Raw genomic sequence first — 27298 nt, 5'->3', positions numbered from 1 at the left:
TACCCATTATATAAATTAACTCATCTATAAGTTTCGCAGAGAGAATACATATTAACCCCTTATGAAAGCTAAATTTTACAGATGTTGTACCGGATATTATTTGGCATTAATTAAAAAAAAACTTCCCGAAAAAGAAGGTTTTTAAAGAAAAGTAAAGGCCATATTTAACTTAAGATCAGAAAAAATAGAAACCTACAATAACTCAAAACAACCAGAAAATACTATTAAGGAATAAATGAACCAAAAACAAACAGAAATTAAATAAACAATCATAGTAAAAAAAATGTACAACAGGTACTAATATAAATGAATAAATAAATCTTAAAACAAGCGAAACTTAAATTGAATATGCAAATCAAGCTTGAAACGGACAAAAATCACTACAAACAAGATTTTGGGTTTTGGCTCCTTCTCTCACTGTAGCAGTTCTAAAACCTGCTACGTTTTAAAGCATTGGTGCTTTACTGAAAACCATATTTGGCTTGAATAATCTTGAAAATACGAATAAAATCAAACTGAATGTTTGATATAATACTATTATATTATGATGAAAGATCATCAGTTCAAGATTTTACTTCACTTTTATTTTGTTTTCATTTTCAATGCTGTAATAACTGGAAAGGAATTTTTTTTTAATATAATTCGTTTTCTGTTAAGCATCAGTGACACAGTAGGCTCTAGACTTTTACAGTTAGGAGGAGGCAGTAATCAACTCTTGTTAGTACTGAAACTATATTTGTCTTAACGGTATTGGAAAGAACTAATAAAATAATATTTGATACATAATGATATGAATTACTTAAAGCTCATCAGTTCAAAATTTGATTTTACCATAATTTCAATATTGTAATAATTACAAAAGAAAATATTTGTAATATATTTTGTTTTCAGTAAAGTGCTAATGACGCAGTAGGTTTTAGACTTTTACAATGCGAGAAGGTGGCAAAACCCGAACTCTTGTTTGTAGAGATTTTTTGTTCTTTCTAGCTCGATTTGCATTTTCGATTTAAGTTTCACTCGTTTTAAAGTATATTTACATATTTATATTAGTATGTTTTTGTTTGTTTGTTTTCTACGGTTGTTTATTTAATTTCTGTTTGTTTGGGGGGCATGCAAAGAAGGCCAGGGGCCAGGTCCGTTAAGTTTTGGAATAAAATAGCTCTCATAAGATTCTTGAGAGGGGCTGGGGGTTGGACTTATCTTGTATTTGAACTATTTTTAAAACCCTCGCATAAAAACATTATATGCCCCTAGGACATAACATACAACGCTTGTTCTTCTTTTTTAGAAATTATTTCCTCTTAGGATCATACTGATGAATTTTGACAAACAAATGCCCTGTTTTTTTTTAATATCCCAGGGATTATTTCATTAACTGATGGACATTTTCGTAACAACTGACACTTACAGGATTTCTTATCCAGTATCAAAGAGTTCAAGACCAGGGCTCTGGGGAGTTCTGTTGACCCTATAGTTTTTTCAATCTGATCTTTTGAGTTATTTTAACAAAATGGCTATCTCAAAAATTGGATTGGGTGGATTTGGGGTAAAAAGAGCATAAGGGGCTAGTTGCCCTCCGGTCCCTTTTGACTCTTAAAAGGGGAAATATAACTTCTGATTTCCAATAGAATGAGCCCCCGATGAAGTTTATGCGACCACTCCTTTCGGAATAAACTTGATATGCCTTAGGGAATGATATACAAAACTTACCCCCGGGTTCTGGGGTTTGTGTTAACCCCAGAGTATTGGTATATGATCTATGGTCAATTTTGGACAAAACAAAAATCTCAAAAATTGGATCGGAGGCATTTGGGGAGAAAACGGTAGGTGAGGGGAGGACCTAGTTGCCATCAGATTACTTTTGACTCTCAAAAAGGGATCTATAACTTTGGATTTCTAGTCATTTGAGTCCCCTCCGAAGTTTAACTTTTCCAAAAAATTCTTATATGCCCCAGTGTATGAGTAACAATCCTTCCCTTGTGCTCTGGGAGTGGGGCCTGTTAAGCCCGAATTTTTTACTTGATCGTTGGACTATTTTAAAGAAAATGGCTCAAATTTCAAAATCTCCAAATTTTGATTAAATGCGTTTGGGGAAAAGAGGGTGTGTATGACGGGGAGGGGGGAAGGGTAGATGCGCACCATTTACATTTGACTCTTAAAACGGTAAGTAGAACTTTCAATTTCTAACCAAATGACTCACCTCTGAAGTTTATAGGACCACTCATTACATAAAAACGTTATATGCCAACGTTGCATAACTTGCAACACTTGCCCCGGGCTCTGAGGGTCTGTGTCAACCCCGGGGTTTTTGTCCATTTATCTTTAAACTATTTTGAACAAAATGGCTATCTCAAAATGTTGATCAGATGCATTTGGGGAAAAATGCCTTGCAAAGGGGAGGGGTCGAGTTGCCCTCCGATCTCTTTTGACTTAAAAATGCCACTATAAATTTTGACTTATAATCGAATGAGTCCCCTCTGAAATTTATGCTACCATCCCTTTCATAAAAACCTTATGTGCCCAGAGGTATAACTAATAACACTTGCCCCCGGATTTGGTGGGGGGGGGGCTGGAGCTCCATCATAACTTTGCCCGCTTAAGTATTTTAATTGCTTCCCATTCCTACTAGAGTTTGTATCAACCAACGAAGGTCTGCTATCAACAAATTGTTTCTTTTTGAAAAAGTCTATAATTTTTTTTCCGTTTTGAAACGGTGAACGACTAATTAACAAACAGGGGTTTAGACTTCTATATAAACACTCAGAAAGCACACGCGTGATTTAAATTAAATTCAACGATATTAAGAGCCCGAGATTATAACAGCACGTGGCTTACTTGCTGCTCCAAACTGCTGTTGCTATTCCCAACGCCTGGCATTGTTCCCAACTGCATTTTCTCAAAACAAAAATTTTCATGTCAAGACCGTCACAAAGTACCTACTTGTTCTGCATATATTACTCTACATCAGTGGGAATGAAACCCATAATGAATTTGGTTAGCTTTTAAGTTAGTTATGTTTTAAGTTTTATTTTATAAAGCGAATAAATCATTCAGTTTTTATCCTCATCACTAAAAGATTTACAGTGTACATTACCCTTTTCATCTATAAGATTACTCGAGATCTATAAGAACGTCGACCCTACAGGACAAATTTTCTGAATTTCGGAGGGGATGTAACCCCGTTATTCCCCCTCCCTCCCAGTTCGGTACTGATCATGTAAAAAAATGAAACATTGAAGCCGTATGGCTATTACTATAGGTAACGCTATAGCTTTCCCTCTGGTTTATTAAAAGAGTTGATGGGAAATTTCCATAGTTAACGGAATGGATGCACATTGTATCTTGTTGAAACTGAGATTACAAAAAAAACTTAAGTGCATAGAATATTAGGGCTTCGTAGATCTTTTTCGCTTTCATTCGTAGATCTCAGATCGCTTTCAGTAAATGAGAAATGTTACAGATTGATATTTAGAGGGTATTTAATTCCTGACCTTCCTCCATTTGGAAGCACTTCTTTGGAGATATGGGTGGTTAGGAATACAGCATTCTTTTTTTTTTCGTTTTTTTATACTGAAAACGCTAATCTTTAAATGCCAGAGCATTTTGATGAAAAGTTGAGATTGAATTCGAAGAGTCGACTGTAAGTGACACCGTCTTTCATATTTAAAAAAAAAAATACTATTCTATTTTGGAAAGTAAGCTTCCCCTTTTCTCAAAGGATTACTATTCAAAAGTTAAACTTTGGTGTTAAGTGTAAAGTCTTGACGACAGTCACCTCATATTTAGCATAACCCTAACTAGAGATAGTTAGGAATGAAATTTTAGATTTTTTTTCAAATAAATATAAGGAGAAAAATATTCATTCAAAGCAAACAGAAAGTATTCTTCAAATGGGGGTGGCCGTTGGGAGTGTCAATTAAAATCCGTTCTTTAGGTTAAAGTTTCATTTTTTATTCTAATGCTTTAAGAACAAATGTTGTGACACAAGAATAGATGTTTTTTTCAAATTGTTTCAAGAAGGGAAGGTGTATTTAGTCAATGTTTCAGGAACAGGGCCACTTTCTCTTTAAATGTTTTGGAAGCCCAAGCGGTGAGTAGGCTAATACACTTGAATTTACCTAATGGCTATATTGATACTACACTCTAAAATGTTTTCAGTACACCACTATGCAAATGTCAGTCAAAAAAGCGCGGGGTACAACCATTTCCTTTTACAGGACCGTTTCTGTCTGCCTTTGTTTTAATGTCGCTGTTTAATCTCATCAAAAAGAAAACTCCTTTATCAGTTTATAATAGAGAATAAAAAGCAGATTCAAAAAGATTTTCAAATTTCACAAATTTAATGTAAATGAGGATATTAAAGCAGAACAGTTTAATCATGCACACAGGCAGGGGAGTAGCTCCAGTATTCTTACTGGTGGGGGGGAGCAAGAGGGGTCCATATCTGGATATTCAAAGGCCATGGACTATACAATTATTTTCTCTCCATTCTTTTTTTTCGGGGGTGGGGGGGCGTCCCCCTCTTCCCAAACAACATCTCTGCATGGAGGTTAAGCAGTGACTAAAAGTGATGGAAACAGCAACAGGAAATGTGTTTGTGTGTGTCTCTTACTCCGTGGGAAAATTTCTGTAAATTCCTTCCCCTACAAGGCTTACCTGCTTACCTATTACTGTAATTAAAGAGAAAGGAGAGATTACTGTCCTTTCATCCGTATTAAAATATGTGCTTGAATTACATTGGTTTGTTTCTGTGACGTCGATCGTTGATTCTCAATCAATCATATCGCTAACTTCCTGTATAGGCTACATAGAGATATATGCGTTCTTTCTGGCCTTAATGTCTTCTTAGTTCCTTATGCTAATGAAATTCTTAACATCAGCCGAATTTTGGACAAAATATAGAAAACTTCCTAAAAACTGCAAGCAAAATACTTATATATCTTGTCTTGAATTTAACGCTGAAAAGCCCTGCGTAGTGCTTTTAACTGGAAAGGCCCACTTCTTCATGAAATTGTAGGCCTACTTGGGAATTCAAAGATCTGTCCATTCGATCAAATCGTTCTCCTCGGTATTTCCATTGGAAATAGAGTTTCTCACACTCATCGTCCCCTAGCAGAAGGCACAAAACGCCAGATATCAGCATCATACATTTCCATAGTCTCTGCTAAGCTTCGTTTCAATCGCCGTTATCTCGCAACGCTGTACAACACTGTTGCTCTCCGCCACATCCTCTACATTGCACTCTTCTGGAAGATTCTTACAAATACTGATAAATTGAAAATTTGCCCCCCCTTCTTCCGTTTCGCAAAATACCTACTGAGATATCCGATTTGGACACGCAATGCAAAGGTCATCAGTAGTCTTCACATACCAGATCCTACTATAGCCGTTGCTAAACTTAAAGATTTCAAGACATACTTGGAGCCGACTTTTACAATCCTAGTTACGTTGTTATAATTGTATAGCGATATTTTGTTTTTTTCTCTCTCTTTGTAGTGCTTCGTCGTTTTCTTTTTGTACGAAGACGGGTTTTCAAATAAATAATAATGAATGTTTTATTCAACAGACTGTTCACGTGGTCTTACTTGTGAGTAATAGTCCCCGAGGTCTTGTTCTCATCAGTCGTCTTTTTCCGCTCCTTTTTTCCAAAGCAAACAGGATTCCCTCCTTTTGCATCCCAAGTAAAATTGTGTCTCTAAATTGCGCTTGATTTGCTACCCCTTTTAGATGGCTCTACTTACAAAATGATAAATTTCAAGACGCGAGCCAAGTCGGAACCCACGTTATTTCTAATCATAGCGTAGCCTATGTTGAACCGACTCTAGGTGACACATCAGGTGAAATTTAGAGGGTGCCAAAATTTTGTCAGGATTAAGAATAAAAATTCATTTTCTTTTTAATGTTTATTTGAGGCAAATTTTTATCCCTCACTAGGTCTTTTACTCATTATGTTTATTCTTAGGGTGAGGAATTGTATGACTCGCGCCTAGACGACTTAATTCTCCATAGCAATGGTTTTCTCTACCCGATATTTTCGAGGCTACAAAAAGATCAACATATTGCTTGTAATATATGCAACACGTTCGTCGTTGGAGGAGTTCCTGTTTACAGTCATATGAAAGGGCGGAAGCATGCTAAGGCTTTGCTTGGAGGACCCAATGTTGAATGTAATCTTAAAGGTGAGTAGTGTACAAACGTGAAAAAAACTGTAAAATTGAATAAGCTGAAGATTTACTAATATACTTACGCATGTCGGTAACTCGAAGCCAATCACTAATCTTCAGTTTTTGTTACAATATTTTTGACTTTGTACAATATTTGCAGTGTGAAACCATACGACCAAATGAATATTTCTCCTTATACGGCCAGTAGGTTCAATTGAAATACTACTACTACTACTACTACTAATGACTCACTGCAGCACCAAGCCGCCTGAGGTCAACACAGCTACGCACGCTCCTCCTCCAACCTATTCTATTTAAAGCCTCCCTCTTTACACCCTCCCAGGAATTCCCCATTTTCTTTGAATCTTTACTTATGACATCCTCCCAACCCAGACAAAGAAGACCTGCCTTCCGTGTAGCCCCAGACGGTTGGCCAAAAAGGACAATCTTCGGTAATCTGTCATCCTTCATCCGTAGAACGTGGCCTAGCCATCTCAACCTTTCCTTCATTATAGCCCTAGAAAGCGGGATTGAACCACATTTTTCGTACAACCTACTGTTTGAAATACTGTCAGTCAGCCGGGTACCCAGAACAATCCGTCGGCAATTTCTCTAGAAAACATCTAGTAAATTTTCATCTACATTTCGGAGCGCCCATGCTTCAGAACCATATTTGACCACTGTCATCACTGTAGCTTCCAATATTCTAATCTTGGTTTGCAGACTTATCTTTCTATTCTTCCAAACTTTTTTTTTAACTGTTAGAAAACACCCTGAGCCTTAGCTATTCTACTTTTAACATCTTCACTGCTCCCACCATCTTTACTAATAATACTATCGAGGCAACTGAAGCTCCCAACCTGATCAATCTTTTCGTTACCTAATTTCACCTGTTCATCTTTACTTATTCCTAGCCTTAGTTACTTAGTCTTCTTAACATTAATTTTCAAGGATATTTTAGCACCCTGAACTCGCAAAACCTCTAAAACTCATTCATTTTGCTCACACTTTCATCAATATGCTTAAATCATCAGCGTAATCTAAGTCCAGGAGTGTTTTTCCTCCCCATTTGATTCCGCGGTCTCCAATTGCCTTTCCTGTGCTCCTTAAGACTAAGTCCTATTTCTTAATTGAAATAGCAAAGAATTTTATGATGTATTTGGTAGACTTACCAGGGTTTGCCTCATGTCTGTGGTCAAGTTGAAACTTTCAGTAATACTTATTTTTTGGTGAGGGGGGAGGCAACAAAACTTTAAGTTTTGTATTAGGGGTGGTGGCAAAACTCGGGTGCTAATAATTATAATAAATCTCTATACTCCTTATGTTCTTATGCTGCATTTACATTGTTTTTGTTAGCTTGTTTTATGTTCTGTGTAGTAATTATTTTTTATATCTTATGCTCTTCGAGAATGACCACAGCAATAACTGAAGCTGTGACAAAAGACCCTTTATTATTCCTGGGGATTAGCAGGTTAAAATGCCTAACGTTAGTTTATGTATAAAAAGAAACAGATGAAACCGGTACCCACCCTTGTGGAAACTCAGCTAGAATTAGTGTATCAAGCTCTGAAGTAGGAATCTTAAAGATTCTATATTTCTATATTTCTCTTTTCTGCACATTTATTGATATTCATATGCACTCTTTCATATGTGCCTAAGGTCAGGCACATATGAAAGAGTGGTCATGATGATCATGATAATCATTCAGTCATGATGATCATGACTGAATCATCAGTCATGATTCAGTCTTTGACCTATATTAATCAGAACTAGTTTATATTGTTTGGCCAATTTTCACAGAGGATTATTGTTTGAATATTTATTTCAATGTGCAACTATACAGTGCTGTATAGCGCTGTGAACAATTTACTTTGGATAATGACATATTTTGGATAATTGAAATTGTGTACAATACTATATAGCGCTGTGAACAATTTGTTTTGGATAATTGGATAATATTATCAAAAATTGGCCTGTTTGAATCCACTCGGATACTCTCGTGAGGCTCACCCATCACTTAAAGATAAGACTTTTGCTGTTTATTTTATCTCTGGTCTTAATTATGTTTTTCAACCAGTTTGATGTCGCTCTTGGGAAATTCAAGGATTATCTTCTCTGGCCACTGAGAATCGTCAAAGCTAGTAAAGATGCACATGGCAAACCAGTCTATATTGTTATTAAATAAAAAAAAAAACTAGTTTTTTAAACTGAAAGGAAGGAGCGACATTAAAACTTAAAACGAACAGAAATTGCTCCGTATATGAAATGGGTTGTCCCCTCCACAATCCCTCGCTCTTCACACTAAAGTTTTTAATTGTTTTAAAAACTAGAATTGTGGCAAAGAGTCAAACTTTAGCGTAAAGAGCGAGGGTTTGCGGAGGGGACAACCCATTTCATATGCGGAGTAATTTCTGTTCGTTTTAAGTTTTAATGTCGCTCCTTACTTGCAGTTAAAAAACTTGTTTTTTTATTTAATTATATTTTAATGTTGCTGCTTAGTTTCTGTTGAAAAACATTTTTTTCTATTTACTTATTAGCTAAAACGAGCATAAGTACCACTAGTAGTCGCGTGAACTTACAAAAATTTATGGGAAGGGACAAAAAAGTATTTACCGGAATCTAAGCTCCTTACTTTCAGTTAAAAAACTAGTTTTTTTAAATTTAATTTCTAAACGCTTTTGAATTAATGTTTGATTTTGGCTCTCCGCACATAAATTATTAAAATGAAATTTGCATATTAATTCTAATTTTTTTGGCTAAATAGCTTTCTCTTAGTTTTGATCAAACGATTTTGAGAAAATCGTTTGAAATAAGGAGTGGAGAAGGAAGGAAGAAGGAGTGGGGAAGGAGGCGTAGTTGCCCTCCAATTTTTCGGTTACTTAAAAAGGCAACTATAACTTTTAATTTTTAACGAACGTTTTTATTAGTAAAAAATATACGTAATTTAAGAATTAACTTACGTAACAAACTTTCATATTCTTATATTTTTATTATGTATATGAGGGGCTTTGTCCCCTCGTTAATACCTCGCTCTTTACACTAAATCTTAAGTTTGTCCCAATCAAACAGTTCGTGGTAACGAACTGTAGTAAGGAGCGACCCGGCTCAATAGTAACCAAAACTCTGAAAAATGGAATTTTGATACCAATAGCTACATCAAAAGAATCGCATTTTAATGCTGGTTTTAAATATATAAGTTTCATCAAGTTTAGTCTTGCCCATCAAAAGTTACGAGCCTGAGAAAATTTGCGTTATTTTAGAAAATAGGGGGAAACGCCCCCTAAAAGTCATAGAATCTTAACGAAAATCACACCATCAGATTCAGCGTATCAGAGAACCCTACTGTAGAAGTTTCGAGCTCCTATCTACAAAAATGTGGAATTTTGCATTTTTTGCCAGAAGGCAGATCACGGATGCGTGTTTATTTTATTTTATTTTATTTTTTTGTTTTTTTCCCCAGGGTGGATCGTATCGACCCAGTTGTCCTAGAATATTGTAAGAGGGCTCATTCTAACGGAAATGAAAAGTTCTAGTGCCCTTTTTAAGTGACCAAAAAAATTGGAGGGCACCTAGGCCCCCTCCCACGCTAATTATTTTCCCAAAGTCAACGGATCAAAATTCTGAGATAGCCATTTTATTCAGCGTAGACGAAAAACCTTATAACTATGTCTTTGGGGACGACTTACTCCCCCACAGTCCCCGTGGGAGGGGCAACAAGTTACAAACTTTGACCTGTGCTTACATATAGTAATGGTTATTGGGAAGTATACAGGCGTTTTCAGGAGGATTTTTTTGGTTTTGGGGAGGGGTTGAGAAGAGGGGGATATGCTGGGGGCTTTCCTTCGAGAATTTGTAATGGGAGAAGAAAATTTCCATGAAGGGAGAGCAGGATTTACTAGCATTACTTAAAAAAAAAAACAATTAAAAAATAAAAGTGAAAAAGCTTTTTCAGGTGGAAGTAAGGAACAGCAATAAAACTTAAAACAAACAGAAAATATTACCCATATGAGGGGCTCACCTCCTTCTAATACCTCGCTCTTTACGCTAAAGTATTTTCGGTAATTTCAACTACTTATTCTACGGCTTTTGTGATTCAGGGGGTCATTCTTAATGAATTGGGATAAAATTTAAGCTTTAGTGTAAAGAGCGAGGTACTGACGATGGGGCGAATCCCCTCATATATGTAATAAAAACATGAGAATACAAAAGTTCTTTACTTAAGCTAATTTATAAGTTACGTAAATCTTTTACCAATAAAAAGATTCGTAAAAAATTAAAAGTTCTAGTTGCCTTTTTAATTAACCAAAAAATCGGGGGGCAACTAGTCTTCGTCCCCCGCTCTTTTTTTCTCAAAATCATTCGATCAAAATTATGAGAAAGCCATTGAGCCAAAAAAAAAAAAATATGCAAATTTCGTTTTGATTATTCCTCTGCGGAGAGCCAAAATCAAAACATGCATTGATTCAAAAACGTTCAGAAATTAAATAAAAAAAACAAGTTTTTTCAACTGAAAGTAAGGAGTGACATCAAAACTTAAAACGCACAGAAATTACTTCGTATATGAAAGAGGCTGCTTCCTCATCAACGCCCCGCTCTTTACGCTAAAGTTTTTTACTGTTTTAAAAAGAAGAATTGAGAGAAAGAGTCAAACTTTAGCGTAAAGAGCGGGGCGTTGATGAGGAAGCAGCCTCTTTCATATACGAAGTAATTTCTGTGCGTTTTAAGTTTTGATGTCACTCCTTACTTTCAGTTGAAAAAACTTGTTTTTTTTATTTAATTCTTTAAGAAGGACCCCTGAATCAGAAAGGCCGTAGAATAGATAGTTGAAATTACTAAAAATACTTCAGCATTAAGAGCGAGGTATTTATCTCCTCCTAAATACTTCGCTCTTTATGCAAAAGTATTTTTAGAACCCCTCATATGCTTAATAATCTCTGTTCGTTTTAAGTTTTAATGCTGCTCCTTACTTTAAATTGAAAAAACTTTGTCATGTTTATTTTTTCATTGTTTTTTTTTAAAGTAATGCTAGAAAATCCTGCGCCCTTTTCATTTAATTTCTCTTCCCCCATGACATATTCCTCCAAGGAAAGATCCTTCCACATAGCCCCCTCCCCTCAGCCCCACCTCCCAAACCAAAAAATCCCCCTGAAAACGTCTGTACACTTCCCAATAACCATTACTGTATGTAAACACTGGTCAAAGTTTTTAACTTGCAGCCCCTCCCCCAGGGACTGTGGGGGAGTAAGTCATTCCCAAAGACATGGTTATTATGGTTTTCGACTATGTGGAACAAAATGGTTGTCTCAAAATTTTGATCGGTTGACTTTGGGGAAAAATGAGCGTGGCAGGGGGCCTAGGTGCCCTCCTATTTTTTTTGGTCACTTAAAAAGGGCACTAGAACTTTTCATTTCCGTTAGAATGAGCCCTCTTGCGACATTCTAGGGCCACTTGGTCGATACGATGACCCCTGGAAAAAAATAAAAATAAAAAATAAATAAACACGCACCCGTGCTCTGTTTTCTGGCAAAAAATACGAAATTCAACATTTTTGTAGATACGAGCTTGAAATTTTCGTTTCAGGGTTCTCTGATACGCTGAATTCGATGATGTGATTTTCGTTAAGATTCTATGACTTTTAGGGGGTGTTTTCCCCTATTTCCCAAAATAAGGTAAATTTTCTCAGGCTCGTAACTTTTGATGACAAAGACTAAATTTGATGAAACTTATATATTTAAAATCAGCATGAAAATCCGATTCTTTTGATGTGTCTTTTAGCAAATTCCGATTTTTAGAGTTTCGTTTACTATTGAGCCGGGTCGCTCCTTACTACAGTTCGGTACCACGAACTGTTTGATTGAATAAAAAAAAACAAGTTTTTTAAACTTCAAGTAAGGAGCGACATTAAAACTTAAAACGAACAGAAATTATTCTGTATATAAAAAGGGTTGACCCCTCCTCAACGCCTGGCTCTTTACGCTAAAGTTTGACTCTTTCTCTCAACTCTACTTTTTAAAACAATAAAAAAAATTAGCGTAAAGAGCAAGGCGTTGAGGAGGGGTCAACCCCTTTTATATATATTCTGTTCATTTTAAGTTTTAATGTCGCTCCTTACTTGGAATTTTTAAAAAACTTTTTTTTTATATTTAATTTCTGAACATTTTTTAATTAATGCATATTTTGACTTTGGCTCACCGCGCATGCATAATTAAAACGAAATTTAAGTATTTTTTTGGCTAAATGGCTTTCTCATAGTTTTGATCGGACGATTTTGATAAAAAAAAGGAGTGGGCGAGGAGGCCTAGTTGCTCTCCAATTTTTGGTTGATTAAAAATGCAACTAGAATTTTTTATTTTTTACGAACTTATTTGTTAATAATAAACATACGTACCTTACGAATTCACTTACATAACGAATTTCTATATTTGTGTATTTTTATTACGTATATGAGGGGGTTTGCCCCCTCGTCAATACCTCGTTCTTTGCACTAAAGCTTGAATTTTTTTCCAAATCTTTAAGAATGGCCCCTGAATCACAAATGCCTTAGTATAGATAGTTGAAATTACTACAGATACTTTAACGTAAAGAGCAAGATATTATGGAGGAGACGAACCTCCTTATATACGTAATTTTTTATGTTCGTTTCAAGTTTTAATGCTGCTCATTGCTTCCAGTTGAAAAAAAATATTTATTTTCTCATTGTTTTTTTTTAAATAATGCTAGAAAATCCTTCGCCCCCTTCATTGAAATTCTCTTCCCTCGTGAAAAATTCATCCATGGAAAAATCCTCCCACGTAAGCTCCTCCCCACAACCCACCCCCACTCCAACGCGAAAAAGTCCCCCTGAAAACGTCTGTACACTTCACAATTAACAATTGCTATATGTAAACAATGGTCAAAGTTTGTAACTTGTAGCTCCTCCCCCAGGGACTGGGGGGGGATAAGTCATCCCCAAAGATATATTTATTAGGTTTTCGAATCAGCTGAACAGAATGGCTATCTCTAAATTTTGATCCCGTGACTTTGGGGGAAAAATGTGCGTGGAAGGGGGACTAGGTACCCTCCAATTTTTTTGGTCACTTAAAAAGGGCACTAAAACTTTCAATTCCCGTCGGAATGAGCCCTCTTGCGACATTCTAGGACAACTCGGTCGATACTATCATCCCTGGAAAAAAAACAACAAAAAAACAAAACAAAAAACAAATAAACATGCATCCGTGATTTGTCTTATGGCAAAAATACAAAATTCCACGTTTTTCTTGATAGAAGCTTGAAACTTCTACAGTAGGGTTCTCTGATACGCTGAATCTGATGGTGTGATTTTTGTTAATATTCTATAACTTTTAGGGGATGTTTCCCCCTATTTTCTAAAATAAGACAAATTTTCTCAGGCTCATAACTTTTGATGGTTAACATTAAACTTGATGAAATTTATATATTTAGAATCAGCATTAAAATGCGATACTTTTGATGTAGCTATTGGTATCAAAACTCTGTTTTTTAGAGTTTCGGTTACTATTGAGCCGGATCGCTCTTTACTACAGTTCGTTACCACGAACTGTTTGATCTGCTATGGATCTCACGATGAATTGCGTCTTATTGATGCAAATCTCCAAGTCTATGATCCTAGCGTTGATAATTCAACTACTCCTGCTACAAAAAAAGCTTTTGACGAGCTTGCTTCTGCGCCTGATATTTTTAAGAGACTTTCTAAAACATACCTTACGCTGAAAAGCAGTGATAGAGACAAACCTAAAGGCTCGACAGCCTTATCAACTAGGAGCATTAGCCCGATTCAACAGCAACTTGTAGCAACTCAAGCTGGTCTGGATAAAACCAAAAATGATTTAATCGACACTATTGCTCAAAAAGTTACAGAAAAGCTTGCTAGGTCAAACTCACTTAAGGAATCAATTGAGACTATTGTGAGTCAAATTTATGATGCTGTTACCCTTGAATTTAACCCCAAGTTTTAACTAGTCAAGAAATTGCTGAAGGGGCTGAAAAATGAACTTGAGTACCTGGAAGAAAAACTGAACAGTCTTGAAACTAAATTAGATCGTTACGAACAAGAATGGTTACTCAAAAAGTTACAGAAAAGCTTGCTAGGTCAAACTCACTTAAGGAATCAATTGAGACTATTGTGAGTCAAATTTATGATGCTGTTACCCTTGAATTTAACCCCAAGTTTTAACTAGTCAAGAAATTGCTGAAGGGGCTGAAAAATGAACTTGAGTACCTGGAAGAAAAACTGAACAGGCTTGAAACTAAATTAGACCGTTACGAACAAGAATGGTTACTCAAAAAGTTACAGAAAAGCTTGCTAGGTCAAACTCACTTAAGGAATCAATTGAGACTATTGTGAGTCAAATTTATGATGCTGTTAACCTTGAATTTAACCCCAAGTTTTAACTAGTCAAGAAATTGCTGAAGGGGCTGAAAAATGAACTTGAGTACCTGGAAGAAAAACTGAACAGGCTTGAAACTAAATTAGACCGTTACGAACAAGAATGGTTACTCAAAAAGTTACAGAAAAGCTGGCTAGGTCAAACTCACTTAAGGAATCAATTGAGACTATTGTGAGTCAAATTTATGATGCTTTTACCCTTGAATTTGAACCCAAGTTTCAACTAATCGAGAAATCTTTGAAGGGGCTGAAAAATGAACATGAGTGTCTGGAAGAAAAAATGAACAGACTTGAAACTAAATTAGACGGTTACGAACAGAAATCACTACTTGATAGTCTTGTATTTCACGGTGTTAGACAGCTAACTGGAATTGACACTCGTTCTGCTGTGTTGTCAATTATAATCTGAAGATGTCGTTGCCTGGATTTACTACAAATGAGGTTATGACCATTTATAGACTCAGACTGAATAATGCTGCTACTAACTAAACTCAGCTTGCTCCAAGGGTCGCTCGAGTTATTGTTAAGTTTGTGAGCAAAGACACTGACAAGAAAGTGTTCACTGCTAAAGCTAGACTGGCCATTAGTGGCATTTTTGTTGCGTTGTCTCTCACCAAGCAACGAAGAGACATCCTGAATGTGACTAAGGACAAATTCAGTCTGAAGAATGTTTGGTCTGATCAAGAGCAAATTTTGGCTAAGCCTAGTGGTGAGACTGTGATTAGAAATGTACGGTCACTTGTGGACTCTATCTAGGTTATCTATTAGTCTATATTCGTTTGTTTATTCTTTCATTTTTGGGTGTATTTTTCATTTTTTTTTGTCCATTTGTTTTCTTATTACGGTTACTATGTTGTTAGTCTTTTTTTATGGTAATGGGTAAATTAAGACGATTTAGCATAGAAAATTATGTGTCGAGGGGAGTGACTCTAGAAAATGACTGCTCAGTAATATATTTGAAACCTATGAGAAGTAATACATTTATTTGATCGCCACAAGGTTTCCTGTCGTCTGTGAGTGATCCATGTCCTCGTCTTGATTCGTAGAATGTGCACATTACGTCGAGTTATCAGGATATTCTTCAGCTACTTGATGATTTTTCTTCGAAATTCGATATAGTTGGTGTTTGTGAATCGCTTTTAAGTACAGATCATTCTCTTTCGCTTTATTCATTTCCAGGGTACAAGGTCCAAGTGAAGAACTGAGTTTCGTTGAGCCGTGGAGGGATTGCTATTTGGTAAAGGAGGGAATTAGGTATAGTGTACGGGCTGATTTGAGTATTTGGAATGAAGGCAAGGTAGAAATTTCTTCAATAGAGATTGAGTTAAACGATAAAAAAAATATAATTAGTATGGTGTATAGACCGCCCATTACGCACTTGGATGATTTCATTTCATTCAAGGGTTTAATGAGCTGCTTGTTAAAATACCGCCCGAGTTTAGCCATATTGTGACGGGTGACTTTAATTCTAATCTTCTTGATTTGTCAGGAATGAATGGTGATTTTTTGAATTTTATAATTTCATGTGATTTGTACCCCCTCGTGGGCATACCGAAGAGAATAACTTCACAAAGTGAAACATTTATCGACAATATCTTTGTTCAATCGAGTGATCTTCACAGGAGCTTTGCTGATGTGATAGTTTGTCCTGAATCTCATCATCTTCCACTAATAGCTACATTTAATCACCCTGTGAAAAATCTGCGAGAGAAGAAGGTTATAACTAGACTAGTGAAGAAATTAAAAATCTTCAAAAATTTGCAGAAGAGATTAGCATTATTGATTGGAATCCTGTTTTGCAGAAAAAGAACGCCCTTCAAGAGCATTAGATAGCCTTATGTAAGCCATATTGCCTATTTATGAAAGAGCATACCCTCTAAAGACTATAAAGTCCAAAAAACTTGTTCCACGAAAGCCATGGATGTCGATGGAAATAATTGGTGAAATAGTATTGAGAAATAGGTTATACGAGAGATATTTAGATGATCGAAATGATGAACATTTTTACCTATTTAAAACGCAGAGGAATCTAGTGAATAAACTTCGAAGAAATGCAATATCTAATTTTTATAATCATAAATTTGAGGATAGCAAAGGGAACATGAAAGAAACGTGGAGGACAATGAATGACCTATTGGTGATAAAGGAGATAAGAAGAATGAAGAAGTGTGTTTAAGCGGTTGCGACCGTGATGATAAAAGTGTAACTGTTAATAAATTTGGTAAATTTTTCTCGAATATTGGTCCTGAAGTGCAAGCTAGTGTTTATGACAACTATCAAGAAATGCAGGGTAGTAATTTTAGTGATATAAGAGTGAATCTCTGGAAATTAATTTTAATTTGTGTACTAGTGACGAAGTGAGTAAAATTGTGAAGTCGCTGAAATCTAATTCAGCTGGAGTGGATGGCTTAACTCTTCGAGGGCTTAAAGCAATTTTAGGGTACATACTACCCTGTCTGGTGCTTATTATTAATCTTTCTCTAGAAAAGAGTAAGTTCCCTGAACATCTTGAAGTCGCGAAGGTCATAACCCTCTACAAAGGGTGGCTGCAAAAGCGATATTGAAAACTGGTGACCGATTTCGATTTTACCTCTTTTCTCAAAAATATTAGAAAAAGATGTCCATAAACGCCTATATGTTTTCTCCAGGTTAACGAATTATCAAGTGAAACCCAATTTGGGTTCCGAAAAGGACACTTCACAACTCATGCCTTGCAGCATCTGGTGGAATGTGTTAGTGGTGCGTTGGATAAAGGGTACTTACCAATGTCAATTTTCATTGATATAAGGAAGGCATTTGATACTGTAGATTTCAAGACTTTGCTGGACCGACTCAAGTGTCTGGGATACCTGCGTGTAGTATTTAATAATATGACTTTACCTTCTTATCGACTAAAATGTGGAGTTCCGCCAGGTTCTGTTTTAGGTCCCTTACTTTATCTTGTGCACGTAAATACGATTCGTTTTTATCTTCAAGATGTCTGTGTAACAACATTTTCTGATGATACAGCTTTGACAGTGTGTGCTAAATCGATCGAAGAGGTTGTGCTGAAAGCAAATGATATATTGAGAAGCTTGGAGATTTTTATGGACCTTAGTTTCCTATGTGTCAACGTGAAAAAGTCATTTCTAGTAACTTTCTGCAAAGTAGGCATGAGTTGATGCTATAGATCTAGTTATTTTATCCGGAAAGCCTATTCAACAAGTTCATATAGTGCGATACTTAGGATTTTTCATTGATTCAAACTTTTCATGGAAGCATCACAGTGATGTTACTTCTTCAAAAATTACCCGAGGAGATGGAATGCTTCGCAGATTGAAGCATTTCTTGCCAAAGCGGATTCTCCTACTGATTTATCACTCAATTGTTTACCCATACATTTCATATGGCTGTCTGATTTGGAGCAGCAATTTATACAGTACTTTCAAGAGTCCAGATTCTTCAGAACAATGCCGTGAGGATCATAGGCAAGTATGTCAAGGATGTGAATGACACAAGTGCTTGTTAAGTCTATAAATTTCTTTAATGTGGGCTAACTGCGGGATTATTTAGCAGCAGTTTTCGTTTTCCAGTGTGTGCATAATTTAGTCCCAGGTGTTTTTCGTGACAATTACCGTGCTAACAGTGATATTCATGAATATAGTACGAGGAATAGTGATAAATTGGTGATTGAGCTTAAGAGTAGCACCAAGATCAGGATTTCGATTACAGTTTCTTGAAACTGCAGTCTTAAATTCTCTACCACTGAGCATGAGGGCGGCTGAGCATGAGTTTAAGAGAAAGTTAAAAGATTATTTAATAAAGAATGGCTGAATTTGTATTTATTTGTAAGGAGATAGGAGGTGGTAAGGAGGTCTGGTTGGTTGGAGGTGGTAAGGAGGATGGGATTTTGATGGGATATTGTGAGGGAGATTGATTTTTTTTTCTGTTTTTTTTTTGTGATATGTTTTTTTCTTTTTTTGTTAGTTATTTATTATGTTATTTTTTTGGTGTGTTTAAAAAATGGCTAATTTTTTACTACTGCACGTCAACAAAAACGTATGATTTTCCATAAATGCAGTAGATGTATAAAGTAAAGAGTTATAATTATGTTTATTAATAAAGTATCGTATCGTCAAAAATTTAGCCAACCACTTACCCAAATAAATCATTTTTGCGGATAAACACGTTTTTTTTTGTCCAACAATAATCATTCATTCATAAAAAACATCAGTTATAAAACCAAAAAAAAATATCCATAATTTATTGTAAAGAGCGGAGGGTATATAAAGAGCAAAACCCTTCATGAACAGGATAACATACTTGTTTTGAATTTGAATGTTGCTATTTAATGTCATTTTTAAAACTTCAATTGAAAAACAAACTTTTTTCTAATACCATAATAGCATACTCATTAATACCATAAGTACATACTCAGGACTACCCTAAATATGAGGTCAGCTAGTCCCTCAAAAATCGGTTTTAACGTCTCAGTATAACTTACATGGAATAATGCTTCGAGAAAAAGAGCTCATTTGGTATATTTTATTTTCGAAATAAAGTATAATTTCCCAGGTAAATTATCATGTTCGTAAATTGAGGGGATTTCACCCTTTTTTGTATCCACACTTCGGGCCTTGTTATATATCCATTTGCATATATATTCTTCCTTATGGAGTGAGATCAGAGATCAAATCTGCATTTTTCTGAATATTCATTAAACTCATCTTATGGATCCCTAACAGAAAGTTTGCTACCATGGGCCTTATACACTATTTTGAAGCCTTAAGTACCCTCATCTGCTTCAAAGGACCGTCACCAACACCCCAATAGATGGTGTACAATTTTACAATACTCTATAGTCATAAATTTTGAACGGACTAATGGTTTGTAATAACAGTTCATTTTGTGTGGTTTATACGAAAGTTTGAGGGTGAATTCGCCCTCATGGCGAAAGTTTGAGGGCATATATCGCGTGCCTGTTTGGCTGCTGAGACTGGGAGGCAAACAAATACCCTTTCAATTGCTCTTTCAATTTTTGCTCAATTACATTTCGACCCTGTATATTGATGTTTCACAGGCCAAAATGCAGGAACTTGGCACCATCTTGTGTCTTGATGTCTTTTTTGCTTAAACAAGTTTTTAAAACCTTTAATTATAATCATTCGAATAAGCCCTCTTTCAATGATCGGCGACTAATGGTTTGATGTGATTACCCTTGGGCAAAAACCAAACACACATACCTGACCTTCCTTCTCTGGAAAAGTAATTTCATATCTTTCAGATAGTAGATTTATGTGTTCTCATCCTGTTGAATTTTATGATATAACTTTCATCAAGATCGCATGTCTTTTGGGAGGAATTTAAACCATATTCTAGAATCTTGTAAGTTTTCATATACTTATAGCCTATGATGAACAGTTTTACAATTAACAAATGTTGCATAATTAAATCAAAATATATAATAGATTTTGTTGTTGCAAATATCGAAATGAAAACTTCATTTTTTAAAATCTTGGTTTTTATTAAGATATTAATGAGGATAAACTATTTACTTAATATTTATTATTTCCAACTGTTTGAGCTGAGACACTTGCTGTCACTTCCTCCTTCAACTCTTCATTTTAAACAGTCGTGCTTAGTAGTTGCAAGATAATACATCAAAGTTGTAAGACAATATAATCATTATTGAAAAAGTTCGCTCCTCAAATATTTACCAAGAGTGGGGGGGTCTAATAAAAAATATATTTTTATGGTCTTCATTTCCACTTTTTTGAAGGGGGATTTTTCTTGCCAATTATATTTATAGGAATTCTTCCTACCTCACCCTCTTTTGGGCAGTACAATCTTGAATGTAATCTAGGATATTACACGAGATATTTCTGTAATAAGAGGATAGCTATGACTCGGCACCGCACATATTACAGGCTTAGTCCAAAATTATGGGTAAGGTTGAATAGAGATTAGGTCCACCCCTTTCCCCACCCGTAGACCCACTGCGTAGACTTGTGGCCTCGAAAACTGGTTAACTCAATATACAGTTTTTAAAAAATTGCAAACTGGTTGAATGTCTCAGAATAATCTCTCAATAGCATCTTGGCCCATTTTGGAGCCAGAATTGTTGTTTTGTGCCTCAAAATGGCAGAAAACGTCGCTTTACTGTGGTGCAATATCTTTTGTCAGTTTTTAAGGTCATATAAGAAATTTCTGTTTGAATGATCTCAGTTCTGATATTCTTGGGCGAATGGTTCGATTGCAATAGCCGTTGGAGGGAAAAAACTAAAGAGAAACAAACGAATCTCCCTGGAAATCTTTCTAGGAAAAAATCCAAAATTTCGTATATTTGTAGGTAAGGGCTTGAAACGTGTATAACAGGTATGTCTTACATATTGAATTTTAATAGCCCCTTTTTCATCAATATCACATGCATTTTGGAGTATTAAATAAAAAGACGAGTTTTTTTCAACTGAAAGTAAGGAGTAACATTAAAACTTGAAACGAACAGAAATTATTCCGTACATTAGGGGGGTTGCCTCCTTTTCAATACCTTGCTCTTATTGGTCTAATTAACCGACCCTTGTGTTTCAGGAATCATCCTTGTAGAATGGGGACAAAAAGTCAAACGTTAGTATAAGGACAGAGGTATTGAGGAGAGAGCAACTCAACTCATTTTCGTAATAATTTCTGATCGTTTTCAGTTTTAATTTAACTTCTGATCACTTTTAAATTATGCCGGAATTGCCGGATCCCTTCCACGGAAAGATCCTTCAGACAGTTCAGCCCTGGTGAAAATTTATTCCGGACAATTATCATTAACATCTCCAAATGTAAAACGGATTTGGCAAAGAGAATGTAAGACAAATAAAAAGAATTTCGTATAGGAACTCTGGCAAATTCCTCTAGTGTAAAACTTCCCCTGAAAAGTTCACCCCTCGGAAACTTTCTTCCACGTGGAAAATCCCCCATCAGAAAATTTGTCCTCACTCCTGCCCGAAAAAAGTATACTGACTTCCCAATAACAAACACTTCACGTAAACGATGGGCAAATTTCATATATTAAAGACTTCCTCAGGGCCTGTGGAGGTCATGTTATCTCCAAAGGTATAGTTATTGGATATTTTAACTATGCTGAACCATACTGCTACCTCAAATTTTTCTCGTATGGCCTTGGCGATAAAAGAGGCGTGGAGGAGGCCTAACTGCCCTCCAATATTTTTGGTCATTTAAAAAAGAAAACTAGAACTTGTAATTTCTATTTAAGTGAGCCTCCTCCCGCTATTCTAGAACCACTAGTTTGATATGATTACTCATGGACAAAACAACAACAAATAAACACACATCCGTGATCTTTCTTTTGGCAAAAAAAGAAAAAAAATGCAAAATTCCATTTTTTTGAAGATGAGAGCTTGAAACCCCTACAGTAGGCTTCTAGGATACGTTGAATCTAATGGTGTGATTTTCATTAAGGTTTCTTGACTTTTAGGGAGTGTTTCCCCTTTTTTTGAAAATCAAGAAAATTTTCCCAGGCTCGTAGCCTTAGATAGGTAAAACCAAACTTAATGAATTTTATATATTTGGAATCAGCAAGATGAAGCAATTTTGTATGTATCCATTGACAACAAAATTGACATCCGTTTTTTAGAGTTTCGGTTACTATTGAGTCGCCTCGCTCCTTACTTACAGTTCGGTGCCACGCACTGTATGATTCTCTTTCTTCGCAAGTCTAGCAAATTTTCTCAGGCTCTTTACTTCTTACTATTCATCTACGAACTAAATAAATGCTGCATATTTTGAAATGCCAAAAAAGCCAATTGATTTGGTGTATATATCGTTATCAAAGCCCCACTTTTGTTTACAATTCCATTTATTATTAGCACGGGTCACTCCTTCCTTAAAGGTAATTACTACGTATTGTTAGACTCTGTTTGTACCGAGAAGACATAAACTTGTTGAAAAAAAGAATACCAATTATATGGGGATCAGATAAGATAGGAAATAAAAACAACATCGGTCCAGGTATCTATTTATTCTGTACAGACTAACTGATTTGATTAATATACATGTCTAGATAATATTTTCGGTTCAATAACAGTTCACTTATTTTACGAATAAAATTCACAAAAGAGTTGGTCAGTTTTAAGACACCGAGTGAGCTTGGAGTCTCATGGTTTGCTTGGAACATTGAAATGAAAGGCTAAAGAAATTAGATACCCTGCAAACATTTTTTGAGGGAATTATACGATTTCTAAACCAACCAAAGGATTATTGTTCTGCAAGGAATTACATTTAACTAAGTCACATAAATTTGTACTTTTTTATACGGTTTGAAATGCCAAGAGGATGACACAGCATGCGATGTCCCTGGGAGCTCCTGTGAGCTCAGAAAAACTGAGACAACACTGTTTACTTGTTAGAATCAATAGGAATAAGTGTAGACTGTACTTTCGTGATACATAAATTTAATATCTATGGATTTTTGTAGCATAGATGGTGTTCATCGGATAGCCTGATGCACAGCGTATGATGGGCCCCTTTGAGCAAGCTAGCGAAGCAAGTTTCGGTTTGTCGTAATAATGCCATTATGTACATATAGACTGTATTACTATTTAGGAGTCTTCTTTGTCTGGCGATGCTTCTGCTGTTTTTGTTGTGTTACCAGTATTGCCTGTAGTTGTCTAAATTATTTCCCAGCGGTTACTATTTCTGCTTAAAAAAGAAACTTCAACAAAATAACGTAAATGTAAAAATTAAGTTTTTGTTTTCGAAATAAAAATAATAAATAATGGAAGAAAAATGAGATGAACTGAATTTTAAAGCCTTCGTTGTTTAAATCATAAGTGAATTCTGCCCACCAAACTAGGTTTTGACGGGCGTCTGATGTAACTTTGGATTTCATATTGCCAAATAATGCTCGGGAAACGTGATGTCGCTAAAATCCACATAGTGACAACGCTTGGCGTTTTTGCTTGACAAATATACTATCTTCTATCAAAACTCTGATTTATTTTCCTAAAAAGCTGGATAAAATAAAATTTAGATGTGAATTTCTGAAATTAACCTTTAGCTTATGTTTATGTTTTTTTTTACAGCCCGTCTTGACGTTGAGTATGAATTTCCGAAGGTGAAGAGTATTAAAGAAATACCGTCTACTTCATCAGAATACAGGGGAAGAGAATCAGGCTTTATAAGTAAGTTTTCACAATATATTCACCAAACATAATATACATGATAAATGATATATGCTTAAATAAATACTAATGAATATATAGTTCTGTATATACTTATAAATATAACAACATAATAAGTCTAAACAGCTATGGATATAAAATATCAACTAACTAGAAATTTGCATGACTGTTGAGTCTCCTTGGTTCTGCCTAAAAATACTATTTCATTCTAATTTAAATGTTATTCTTCCTTATAATTTTTTCCTATATGTATCGATGTCTATTATTTGTATTATTCTATTTATTTTTTTTACTATTCAATTATATTTTTCTAAAAAAAACATTAAATTCTTTCTTCATTTAAGGAATATTTTCAAATGGATTTATAGGTTAAATTTACGTTAACGATAATGCGGGGCTACCACGGTATCAATAAAGTTAATAAAGCTGTCCGCAAAGTTAATAAACCGTTTTCTTCGCGTAATTTTGTAGACTTTATTGCTGTCGGAAAATTTTTTAACTTTATTTAACTTTTTCAAGAAAGGCCATAAGTTCAGCCAATGGCAGAAGACTTATGGAAAATTTCAACTAAACCCAAAAATAATTGTCTACAAATATAATAGTGTGTATTTGTTTGAATATTTGCTTGATAAAAGAATAAAGGGCTAGACAAAAAAAATCATCTAAGCTTTACATATTAAAAGGAGAAAACGCTTAAGCAGATAATTGTCTCAACTCTACGTCCTATTAATTCAGTTATTTCTTTTGAAACATTGCGGTAAAGTCAAAATAGTGAAACTCTCATGGGAGCAGGACATGGCTTTATGGTGTGAAAGCTCATGGAAAGCTTTATTAACTTCGATGACGTTGTTAAATTATTTTGCGAATTTATTTATAAAATCTGCGATAACTTAAAAGGAAGAAAAAAATATATTTGGTTGAAATTAGTTAAAAATGAATTTCTTAGCAAGTAAGCGCCAAAATTTTTCTACTATTTTATTCTTTATAATTGTATTATTTTATACTTATTTATTTTTAGTTCTACTATTCTAAAAATTTTGTAGATTTTTGCTTCATTTAAAGAATGTTTTAAATATATCAGTAGGTATGCACCTTCAGATCAATTTGCAAATTTGTATTTGAACCTGTTACTTTTGTTAAATTTTATTAAGAATATTTATTTCAAAAAATTATATTTTGTTCTTGTTTATTTTTTTAATTCTACTATTTTTGGAATTTAGTAGAATCTTTCTTCATCTGAAGAATTGCGATTAAATAAATTCGTAGGTTACCTTTACTTTAACAATATGGTAGAACTAGTTTGAACTCATCAGCTAGTAACCTAAGCGTCAAAATCGCTATGATTTTGTTCTTTATAATTTCATTCTATGAGTTAACAATAATACACCTCTAAAATAATTTGCGAAGTTACTACTAAAATCATCGACAACTAAGCAAGAAGAAAAAGAAAAAATAATGGGTGAAATGAATTTATCTTATCAATGAAACCCTCTGCAATATAGCGCCAAATATTTGTATAACGCAACAGCTTGGCATACCTCTGCAAAACTTTTGGAAAGAAGTAATGTTTGATTTAATTTATTTTGTTCATTTTTTGCCAACGATACAGGTATCCTTCTTCGACAAAAGATTTTTGGAATTGAATTGGATAATGAAAATTCAGCGAAAATTTCACTGAATGTGTTTTAGATCTTGTCGCTTCAGTGATGTTTCTTTTTTGGCTCTCTTATTTCGCAGCTTTATTTTGATTAATATTAATATAGTGTCATAGATATTATAGTAGCTTAACAAATTTTTGATACGATTATAATTGTAACTAAAGTTGATAAGATGGAGCTAAAAAAGGGAAATGCTACATCTTAAAATACGCCGTTCTGTGGCAAAAACGAGAAACTCAACTAAACAAACAGTTAAGAAAAAGACAATCTGCTGTTGCTTTGATTATATTACATCAATAATGTGATGAAAAATTGCCGTGTTCTTTTTTTATTATTCTTATTTTTTATTATTTTTATTTTTTCTTAACAAAAGTTAAGAAAAAGACAATCCGCTGTTGCTTTGATTATATTACATCAATCATGTGATGAAAAATTCTCTGTTTTTTTTTCATGTTTGAGTATTTAGGTGTTCAATCGAGCGGTGAGTAAAGCGGTGGTCGGAAAAAAGATGCCTAGTACGAGAATTTTCATATTAGTTTTTATTTTGTTTATTTTTTTATAGGGAAACTAGGGTTTGGTGGGATTTCTAATAAAACAATGAAGAGCATTCCATGGAGATTTTCACGAGTAAAAAGTGTTGTTTTCTCCTAAAAATTGGCCTTATTTTGATTACTAATTTGTTTCTAACAATGAGGTTAGGAGCTTCGAAATTATTTTAGTTTTTTTTTTTTTTTTAGTAATCTTCATGATGTTGCTCAAGGTATTTTTAGGAGTTCTGGGGTCTTGTCTATTATCAGTTTTTTTATAGTTTGTGTGGCCAAATTATTTAGAATTGATCGAGCTGTCTTGCCATTACTTGTTAGGGCTTTGATAAGAGATCCGATTAACCGACAGAAAGATAGAAGTCTGTACCTACCCTCCCAGAAATCTTCCCAGAATCGCAGAAATTTTCTCCCATTTTGTGCTGGAGTTAGGGATTTTCAGAATAAACGAACCTTGCATCATTAGGAAGTATGAACTCGCACGTTCTAAAGTGTCATGGCCAAGTTTTAAGAATAGACACAGACTGCTGAAAATAGTTCTTCTTGGGTCAAACGAAAAAGCAGGACGTCCTCGAAGATCTTATAAAAAAAAGTTTCTTGCCAATAGGCACTTCATGGGAAGTAGTAAAGAGTAAAGCTCCGAAAACATGAGGGTGAACGAGAAACTCACGTATCTAAGTTGTCCTCAAGCGACTTAGCGCTGAGAAGGCATTGTGAAATGGCTTCATTAAACCTTTAACGTCACATCAAGTGCACAATTCTTCTTAAACGGGAATTGCTTTCCACGGTAAATGAATGGTTTATCGCGATATGTTCAAAGACAGAACTTGTATTTCTGTTTTTTGTCTTTGTTCTTAAATTGCAACGTATCTACAGCTTTTAACAACGAACAAGTCTTGATTAAACAGTGATAACGGGATAAATTAACAAGTGAAACTCTTACAAAATGCCTCTATTCAACGCCTCTAATTTCATAAGTCAATGAGCTAATGCGGATTTCAAGGAGTCTTTAGTTGTAAGACACAAGTTTAATATTTGGTCATAAGATATAGTTGAATGTTTTATGATATAAATATAGATATATTCATAGGTTATAAAACACATCTTCATTTATAAGACCTATATTTTACTGGAGACAATTTTGTATGAAATGGGGCTTTTGTTTTCTCTTTTTTGCTGCTACTACTAGTAATGACTTACGGCATCACCAATCCGCCTGAGGCCAATACAGTTACGAACACTCCTCCTCCATCTCAACCTAATGAAAGCCTCCATCTTCTCACCATGCCAGGAACTTGCCATTTCCCTTAAACCCCATTTTACTTTCTTTTATGACATCCTCCCACGCCAACCGCGGACGACC

At 34.9% G+C, this 27298-nt stretch overlaps 1 protein-coding gene across 1 annotated transcript in view; it reads left to right on the top strand.

Annotated features, from left to right (window-relative positions):
- Positions 1-27298, top strand: part of LOC136027413 (serine/arginine repetitive matrix protein 2-like) — a 54441-nt gene that overhangs the window by 19295 nt on the left and 7848 nt on the right. Inside the window, exons 3-4 of the mRNA XM_065704653.1 lie at positions 5963-6179; positions 23637-23735. Of these exons, the coding sequence (XP_065560725.1) occupies positions 5963-6179; positions 23637-23735 (316 nt within the window). The remainder of the gene's footprint in view (positions 1-5962; positions 6180-23636; positions 23736-27298) is intronic.

The sequence above is a fragment of the Artemia franciscana genome, chromosome 5 (genome assembly GCF_032884065.1).
Source record: "Artemia franciscana chromosome 5, ASM3288406v1, whole genome shotgun sequence".
NCBI lineage: Eukaryota > Metazoa > Arthropoda > Branchiopoda > Anostraca > Artemiidae > Artemia > Artemia franciscana.
The sequence above is the reverse complement of the archived record's forward strand: the minus strand, read 5'-3'. Positions and strand labels throughout refer to the sequence as shown.